This window comes from Monopterus albus, unplaced genomic scaffold (genome assembly GCF_001952655.1).
Source record: "Monopterus albus unplaced genomic scaffold, M_albus_1.0 scaffold502.1, whole genome shotgun sequence".
In the NCBI taxonomy this organism is placed as follows: domain Eukaryota; kingdom Metazoa; phylum Chordata; class Actinopteri; order Synbranchiformes; family Synbranchidae; genus Monopterus; species Monopterus albus.
In genome coordinates, this window is record NW_018128382.1 from 106113 (window position 1) to 116244 (window position 10132).

At 40.5% G+C, this 10132-nt stretch overlaps 1 protein-coding gene across 1 annotated transcript in view; it reads left to right on the forward strand.

Moving 5' to 3' along the window:
- Positions 1-5418: 5418 nt before the first annotated feature.
- LOC109952830 (gap junction alpha-8 protein) overlaps positions 5419-10132 on the forward strand; it is a 17622-nt gene continuing 12908 nt past the window's right edge. The window contains 1 exon segment of the mRNA XM_020588110.1: positions 5419-5451. Coding sequence (XP_020443766.1) covers positions 5434-5451 — 18 coding nt within the window. The 5' untranslated portion in view covers positions 5419-5433.

Consider the following 10132-nt stretch of genomic DNA (forward strand, 5'->3'; position numbering starts at 1 on the left):
TAGCTTTAAACACATCATCATTATATGACCTGGGGCCTATTTCAAGAAGGCGGTTTTGTCGAAACGAGTTTGTTAACCCCGAAATGAGGGCAACTCGGAGTTTTCGGTTTCAGAAACGGAGGTAACTTAAACCCGTGAAGCGGGGTAAGTTAAACCCGTTTCACAAAGAGAGGTAATCTAAACTCAGAGTCAGTTACTACGGCAACTTACTCTGTGAACCTAACCTGCTGGCGAGCAGGTTTTGTTCGGGAAACTCAGAGTTTCCTCCGGGTCTCCGCCCCTTTTTAAAGTGAAAGGTGTTTAATACCTCATTTAATCTTTCAGTACATTCATAGATTGCACACGTTTCCGTCACGCAGAGACCAAAATGGCGTGTCCATTCATAGAGGATCCTGTAGATGAGGACGCTGTATTAATTCGCAGGGAATTGCATTTACGTCGGGAGAGGATATTGAGGCCACGAGTTGATTTTTTGTCATATCCCCATGTATTTTTATTTGAGCGGTACCGTTTTTCTAGAGAGTCCATAACATATATCAATAATCTTATCCACCCATACATCAGACACATCACCCATCGTGGCCGTGCTCTTACATCCGAGCAGATGCTTTGTGTTGCGTTACATTTGTTGTAAACGGTAGTTTTCTTTATAACATCGGGGATGCAGAGCAAGTAAGGCCACAGTATGTAGAATAGTTCGGAAAGTGTGCCTCACCCTCAAGCGCTTTCTGTGAATTTTTGTTGTTTCCTGGGCACAAACCCCTCAGAGCCATTAAAGAGGAGTTTCACAGGATTGCAGGTTAGTGGTATTGAATTCGTTTCAGTAAGGCTAATCTGAAAAATGATGATCAGTTAATAACATCTTGCTGTGACCTCTGGAAATAAACTAATAATTAGAATCCCCTTCAGGATTTCCTAATGCGCTTGGATGCATTGATGGCACACATATTCCCATCAATGCACCTACATGAAAATTAAAATTCAATTCTTATATTATTACATCAGTGTTGGGTCAATTTTAAAAAAGTATTTTGATTAATGTAATAATTACTCTCCATAAAACATACTGGATTATTTATTAATCATTACTTTACAAATCCCATATCAACCACAATAGGAATTGTAAGAAAGGGTAGACATAAAACTGCACTTTTAATTCGTACAAAAATCGGTATTTTATGCAATTACTGAAGTTACTCATTCAATTATTGAAGAATTAAGAACCATTCCTTACTTTACAAGTGACAAATAATAACATTACTAACATTATTTAGTAATTACTTACACCGAACACTGTATGATTAAAATGTAAACGTACGCATTGACTCGGGCAGCTATTTTCCCCCAAGCTAACTCTTTCTCTTTCGCCACTGCAGCCGTGTTGTTTTTTTGTTTTTTTTTTACGAAATATGGGCTCGTAGTCACTATATCCTTGTAGTAGCACATCCATTTCTGTCAGGGAAAAACGCAGACCTATTTTGGCTTGGTCCTGTTGCCATGGTGACTCGTAATTTCTTCACTCCATTGTTCAGGGCTTTCTATAGTCGCGTGGCACGCGCCTAACTCTGAGTCAAACAACCCAGAGTTGATTAAACCAACTCTTTTCAGCTGTTCTGAAACCAAAAACTCCCTCCATAAGACGTATTGGATTACCTATTACTCATTACCTTACAAATCCCATATCAACCACAATAGGAATTTTAAGAAAGGGTAGACATAAAACTGCACTTTTAATTCGTACAACAATCGGCATTTTATGCAATTACTGACGTTACTCATTAAATTATTGACGAATTAAGAACCATTCCTTACTTTACAAGTGACAAATAATCACATTACTAACATTATTTAGTAATTACTTACACCGAATACTGTATGATTAAAATGTAAACGTACGCATTGACTCGGGCAGCTATTTTCCCCCAAGCTAACTCTCTCTCTTTCGCCGCTGCAACCGTGTTGCTTCTCTTACGGAATATGGGCTCGTAGTCACTATATGCTTGTAGTAGCACATCCATTTCTGTCGGGGAAAAACGCAGACCTATTTTGGCTTGGTCCTGTTGCCATGGTGACTCGTAATTTCTTCACTCCATTGTTCAGGGCTTTTTATAGTCGCGTGGCACGCGCCTAACTCTGAGTCAGACAACTCAGAGTTGATTAAACCAACTCTTTTCAGCTGTTCTGAAACCGAAAACTCCGAGTTTTCCAACTCTGAGTAAGTCAACTCAGAGTTCAGGTTTGAACTCTGAGTTTGTTAAACCGCCTTCTTGAAATAGGCCCCTGATCAACAGTGAGTGGAAGGACCACAACAATCATTTCTTCTAGAGAAGCCTTTTTATTTCTTGTTTTATTTTGCCAATTAAACAGAAACACCTAAATAAAGTTTATAATGTTAATACCTAATATTAGCCACCAAGATCAACCGGCTATAGTACAGCAATTAAGAAAACAATTGCTGGCCATGATTTCAAGTTTTTATTTATAATAAATATAGTGTTATTTGTTTTTAAAGAGGTTTGACATTTCACCAAATCTAAGGAATCCTTATAAAATAAATTGTTGCCAATGTTTTTATGTTAAAAAGTAACAGGGCACAATATATAATGTTATACATTTCTAAAAACTCTCAGATATTGATGTATATTTCAATTTTGCTGATTTGGTTTCTGCTATTTTATATACTGGCTCAATGTCATCAACAGCATTTCGACATTACGTCTTTGTTGTTGGTGTAGCAGATTGCCCTGAATAAATATTATTTTTTGAAGCATCAAATTAGTGTGGAGGCTATAATCCTTTTACTTTACTATCACTGCATCTTGGCCTATGCTAAATACTTGTTTTAATTCAAAATTTTTGCTGTGAAACACTATTATTAGGGGCTGATCAGGGGATGGAGACCCAACTTGAGTGTATAGACTTTACTGAAAGCTTAAGGCACCAGGCTCGGACTATTCGCAGTGAGAAGTGAAAGTGTCTGCTGTGAAAAGATTAGCCTCGCCTATTGAGAATTGTTATTAAAATCTTCTATCAATGTTTTTATTCCAAATGTTTTTATAAGAATATTGAATGTTTCTTTGTGTAAAGTCAGTAACTGATGATTTCAAAAAATTAAAGCAAACAAAAGTCATGCAGTCGACCTTGTCAGCTCCTTCTCCACCCCACTAGGAACAAGGTTATCAAGATATGGAGGGAGCTGGAGGAAGCATAGAGACTTAATGCCACCCCCCCATCACAACTGTCGAGTTATAGCATCCCAGTGTGCAGCCGTGGAGAAGGAGCGGCCTAACAAACACAGGAAGAGGGATATTTTAGATATCCCCCTAACTCAGACATGAGGACAGACGGGTGCTGTGTGTGGTTGCTCGTGTATGTGTGTGAACAGACTGACTTTGTCCATGTTCTATGAGTGTATGACAGAAGACAAATGAGGGGTGTATGGATGTTTATGTCCACCATACATCCCTGAAAACAAACAGTGAATGAACAGACTATATTGTTGGAGCTTTACATGTAAGTAAAATCACAAACAGCTGTTGTTGCACTTTCTTTTTGACTTAAAAACTAAGGCAATGTTTTATGACTTCCTGTCTGTCCTGGTCATTGTTAAAGTGACTCGGCTTCATTTGAGGAAACAACATTAAATTATATTATCATCAATCATCATCCGTATGTGTGGGAGAAACCCCTGTGGGTGTTTTGCAGTGGATGGCTGACCGTGTGCGCCAACACTCCTATCCGTCGATAACATTGTCTTGGGCAGCTGGCTGACTGAGGGGACCTGGAGGCATAAAAATCACCTTGTGTCTGGCCATGTGTTCCCCTGTGTTAGGTAATTTCTTAGTCAGATAGATATTGATTAGATATTTGTTGTATTAGTTTAGTGGAGACAGGCTGTCTATGCTCAGGCTGTTAAATGCTTAGTTCATTGTCATGAGTTCTGCAGGCAGTTAAAAGAACTGGGTAATATCTTTCACCTGATAGAGACACAGAGGGTGTTACCCTCTTCTGAAATATAGCCCGTCAGGCTGCTCTTCCTGCCCTGAGCGATACATATACCTACAACGTTCCCTCTTATACCAACTTTCCCAGAACCTTAGTCACCCTTCATGCACTTTTATCAAAACCTTCCTTATTACTTTCATCCTCCTTTTGTTTTGTTTCCTTAGAAGTTTATGAGTCCATTAACATCACCTGGATGATTCCCAGAGAGAATTTTTTAGGGCGTTTGAAAACTTTCTTTCAAAATCTTAATGCGCTTTTTATTAACGTCTGCTCACAGGACTAGAGTGTTGCCAGTAGGGGCAAACAACACAAAATAATCATTTGACTATACAGTTCTCAGCTCCAAAAGTATTATTAACCTTTTGGCTCCTTGTTTTGCTTTTTTATCTCACATCTGCACTAATGCCACTTGCAGCTGTTCACACACACACAAAAAAAGCTCTAAACAAAATTAGTGACAATCTGACCACTGAGTGGAACATTTAGCAGCTAAAGAAACTTTTAAGTGGTGAGCAAAACAGAACTAACTTACTGCTTCCAGGTTGTATGCCTACTTCACAAGAATGGGACAGATGTGAGGTCACTGGCCTTGACCTTTGACCGCCAAAATCTAATCAGTTCCCCCTGGAATCTAAGTGGAGCCAATCCCAGTTGACATTGGGTTAGAGGCGGGGTACACCCTGGACAGGTCACCAGGATATCACACCTACAGACAGACAACCACACACACCCACACTCGCTCCTATGGGCAATTTAGACTCGCCAATCAACCTAACCTGCATGTCTTTGGACTGTGGGAGGAAGCTGAAGAGAACCCATGCAAGCACAGGGAGAGCATGCAAACTTTGCACAGAAAAGCTCAATCCCAAAATCTTTATGCTGTGAAGTGACAGTGCTAACCACTGGCCCACCATGCCACCCTTCACAGAAACAATCAATGCTAAAGTAAGTAAAAGAACATGCATCCAAGCAATTTATAAAAGCTAAACTCTCAACTATCTGCTTTGTCTGATTTCAGTTGTGGTTTGATCAAATTTTAAGGACATTTCCTCCTCAGGGAAAATAAAAGCTCAAAGCTGTTCACTGTCAGTGGACTTATTATGGACATAAGGATTCTCCAAAATGGGCTCTGGGGTTGAGACAAAAACACAATATTGGTTTATAAATTTTTACTAAGGCTTAAGGCATCAGGTATATACAGTGACCACACTGCTAAATACAGTTCAACTGTGGAGGGGCTGAACAAGCCATTTACCTTCTACACACAGAGCAGGTAAGATGAGGTCTTTTCTCAGTGACTGACTGTGTGTCTGCTGCATGACACAGGTGATTTCATTAATGGAGCCTTTTCCACTCATTCACCGAGTTCACCTTAACACAGGTGTCTGCAATTAGACATACAAATTACTGGCCCAGGCACTCAAAGAAATGAAGGTAAATGCTCGGGTAAGCATTTGTGTATCTTTAGAACATGTTAACTGTCAGTACATTGCTCCGCTCTTTGTTAGTGTTCCTGATCATACACTTGAGTGCCTAAAACAGGATTCTTTTTTTGTGCCACATCCTACCTATGGATGAAAGTTCATTTTTTTCCTCCTTGAAATTATTACGAGCTTTGATTCTGACATTTCTGTTGTTAATTGCATGTGGAAACACTATTGTGGAAACCGCCTTCACATAAAAACAGAAATGTCTCATAAAATATCTTTAATTCTTCCAGCTCTGGCAAAGGCCAAACACAACATACACGCACACACAGGAGACCAAACAGGAATTTTCTCCAGCATCTCAGCTCTGCCAAATTCAACCAAAACTTCGGTCTCTCTCATCCAGTCGCACACTGCGTTTACATCCTTCCCCCATTAACGCCTCCTGTCTGCCCTACACCCACCCCTTTTCTATTGTGTGCACTTCAGTTCTCCTCACCCTCCCATGGTGCCCGGCGTTACACAGAGAGGAAGCTGCCCTTCCACTTCCTTCTTCACCAGTGAGAACAATTCACGCTTCGTCCCTCTCGCACACCCGTCTCTCTCTTTTTCTCTCGTAGACCCAGACTACATAAAGCTGCCAGGTTAGCTGGTTTCCTTAACGTGTCAAAACTGCAAAGGAATTTAATTACAGGCCTCCAACCGTCTGTGACACATGCATCTTTGTGACCTCACAAGAAAGACAATAATTCTGGGAAAGCATATTCAAACTGTGAACCACAGCAATGTTACGACAAACAATATATAATGTGAGACCAGCATGTTTGTGCAGGTGTTGTTGCTCCTGATTTGTCCTGCAGTGCTGCCTTAGGACAAACTAATTAAAAAACCATAATTATAATAACCTTTATGAACAAAAGTTACAAAGGGAATTAAGTTGCTTTACAACATAAAAACATAGCATACAGAATATAAACAAAGGCATTTAGACACGACTGGCTAAAAATGTATAAAATCAAAGAATTTCAGAATCAGAATCAGCTTTATTGGCCAGGTGTGTCGGACACATGAGGAATTTGACTCTGGTACAGCGGCTCTCAATGTGTATGTACATATCCCTATGCATGGGGCAAGTAAACAGTAAACCAACATAAGGCTGTGTAATATAACAAAATAAGCAGTATCAACAAGCAATTTAAATCATAATAAAAGTAAGTTGCACAATGAAGTGATTAAATCTGAAGCGATTTAAAAGAGGGAAGTGTCTGAGCTAAATCGATGTACTCAAGCAGAAAGTGTTGGTGTCTCAACTCTAGTCCCAGTTTATAGCTAAGTACCAGTTCATTCAGTGCTATATAAGATAGCAATACAAATCAACTAAAAATTGAACAGGCAGCTAATATACAGTATCTAAAATGGTTTTCAGTCTCTCATCCCCTAAAGTGCTTTCTCACCCAATTTAAAATGTGAGGTTTGGGGGGTCTATGTTACTTTTACCCTTGGTGTTGTGCTTGTAAGTGCCTCTAAATGCCAGATTGTGCTGCCACAGTGAGCTGGACACAGTGGCATTTTAGCAAACAGCATGTGTAAAGGTTGTTGTTTATTTTTTGCGAGTGTAATCCATGGGAGCTATGAGTAGTTCAACCATACAATGGGTAAACTCCACATTAGTTCACAAGGCAAATGTAAAACGTTGAGAAAAGTCAGGAAAACAAAAATATTTTTGTGCTGTGGAATATTTGCCATGTTCTTTTCTAATTTGTTAATAATTTCCAGACTCTTCCTTACACGATCACAGAAAGTGACAATTATTTCAATACATTACAAGCATTTGAGGCCTGAACTCAAGTCTCACACACCAAAATCACATGCACAAGACAATAGTGGGCCCTTTAACAACTGAGTCCTCTCACAGACACAGGAGGCTGGTGTGTGCTGGTGTTGTACCAGGACAGGAAGAGGAAACCTTAAGCACAAATGCAGGTAGTGCGTCCAAACAGTCCAGTCTTCTCACCATTGAAACACACTACTCTCTTTTGTAATCTTACTAACAATCTGTAGTTGACTCTTCAACACACTGTCATACAATAGGCAGTGAGAAATATTTACAGAGGAGCAAACTTACAATTTTAAGCACTGCTTTTCCTTTGTGATGAAGCATTTTACTTTCTTAGGTCTCAAAATGTTATGTATGTGAGTGTTTTATGGGCTAGTTCCTGTGTTGAACAGGCCTGGTTCCAGACTCTAAATGACGCTGTTCCATGAGAATCTCTATGTGATCAGTTGAAAACATGAAGGGCAGCAGGCTGGTCCAAATCCAACAGATCTGACCTTCCAAACACAATGGTCGAACCCAATTCCAGCTGGGTGACAGGACTCAGCCCTCAACACAATACTATGTCCCAGGACCAGATTTGGCCCATGCTGGAGGACCTGTTGGTGTGTGTGCTTTCATGTGTGTGTGAACATATAAGCATGTATTTAAACTCACAGTGACTGAAGTACATATCTGCCTCGTTTATAAGCTCACCAGGTCAAAGTGTTCGACTTTTATCAGTCTTCTCCCCAGCTTCTGTTAGCTAATACTGAAGTGAGCAGCCACAGTGTCACTGTTGTTTTCTCACTGAATTTTGGATGCCTTTGTGAATGGTTTCTCACCACTGCAGGAAAGAAACAACTGCTTTGTTCCCAGAGGAAATGACAAATGTTCACACTTGAAAGTACAGAGAAAGGTTTGAGCAAAAGTGGTTGTGTAACAAAGAAACGTAAATTGCTGGTGTCTTGACATTTTTTAGCTTCATTCAAAACAAAAGAAGTTGGTTTAAACAGATGACTCATGAAAAAAACTTACACAAAGAAAAACTAAGGCTTAGTCACCAAGGCAGCAAGTCACTAAAACAAAGAGAAATGATGAAACTTGCACAAATATCTATGGATTTATGTTTGCACACTGAACAAACAGCAGGTTTGAAACAAGAATATCTCTGTTTTTAAGCCTAAGCCATGTGCCATTGAGGTCTTACTGTTGTGCTATGTCATGGGACTCAGCGTCACCCTCGGGCCATGTTGTATCTGTGAGGGCATCGCTGATACTGCCTCTTTAAATCCACTGTGAATGCCTCTTTTCTGTGTATGTGAAGCTGTGTATGACATAGATGATTAATTTGATTAAAACACAAGTGAGACAGAGTTGTTTCATTTTAGTGCTGGACCAGTTTTTCAGCATCACTTTGAGACAGGATGCTCCTGATTTTTGCAATATTGCGCAGGTGAAAGAAGGCAGATCTAGGGACTTGGTTTATGTGTGATTTAAAGGACATATTCTGATCAAAGATGACTCCAAGGTTCCTCACAGTAGTACTGGAAGCAAGAGCTATGCCATCTAAAGTAACTGTATGATTAGGCAGCAGATTTCTAAGGTTTTCAGGCCCAAGCACAATAACTTCAGTTTTGTTAGAATTTAGAAGTAAGAAGTTGCAGGTCATCCAGGCCTTTATGTCTTTAAGACATGCTTGAAGTTTGGCCAGCTGACCTGATTCATTTGGCTTCATAGATAAATATAACTGAGTATCATCTGCATAGCAATGGAAATTTATGTTGTGCTTCCTGATAATATTACCTAAAGGGAGCATGTATAAAGTGAACAAACCAGGCTTTCGTCCATTGTCAGCAGGTGAACAAAACGTGGCCAGCAGGGAAGCCGACTCATCTTTCAGCTGTGTTACTTCATTTGTGAAACATGAGATTGACATTTCACGTCATGTGCTGCAGATGAAGCATCTCGTTCTGTTTTTACTCTCACTGCACTAAATTAAACTTGATGTGTGGGATCTTCACGGCTGAAGCTCCGAGGAGGCCCCGGCCACTGAAGCTTAAAAGATACAGGTAATATCTGACAACGGAGCACAGAGTTTGACTTATAAACGCTTGCTAAGCAATTTTTCATTAATCATAAAAGACTTTGGAGGCTTGAATGCTGACCATACTTGTACACTGAGAGCTGTGTCAAAAAGTGGGGAAAGCTGGGAAACTTTGTTCAGACTGAGGGGACCCGATGCCAACATCTGGCAGGCAGTTTGACCTGCACACACTTTGAAAATCAAATGTAATGAAAGCACCTTCTTCCTGAGGCCCTGTGGGATTTCCCTGAGTGGAGGATCAGTCGTACTCATTGTGTGTGGAGACTTGTGTAGGTCACTTTCCCTCAGTAATGAGCTCCCTCACCTGCTCTCCCCTGTCATCATCCCCAGTTTTGCTGCTCTTCTTCTGCAGTCAGTAGACTAAAAGACTGAGGACAGACTGATGTTTACACAATCAGGGGCTGCTATCAGCACAAGAAGCAACACAACGAGCGCAGACTTCTGGTGGAGAAAATCCAATATTTAGCACTCAGAGCTGCTACGTGAGCAAAGGGAGTGCAGTGGAAAAGCTGGAGAAGTGTAAACACAGAGAGGATTAGTTAGAGGAGACTTCAATATCGAGGATGTGAGCAACTGATGAAAGCTTTACTCCTAAACATTAACCTGTGGCTACAAAACAAAGAAGGCACAGACAGATGGTAACAGGGTGCGGTCCTACCGAGGGACACTTCAGACAACACTCTTCTCTTAGCTCTGTGTCAGCAGTCTGGTTGTTCATGCTGCATTTCAATGCCACAGCGCCGGCACCAGGTTGATGTGGAGGAACTGGACCAGCCAATA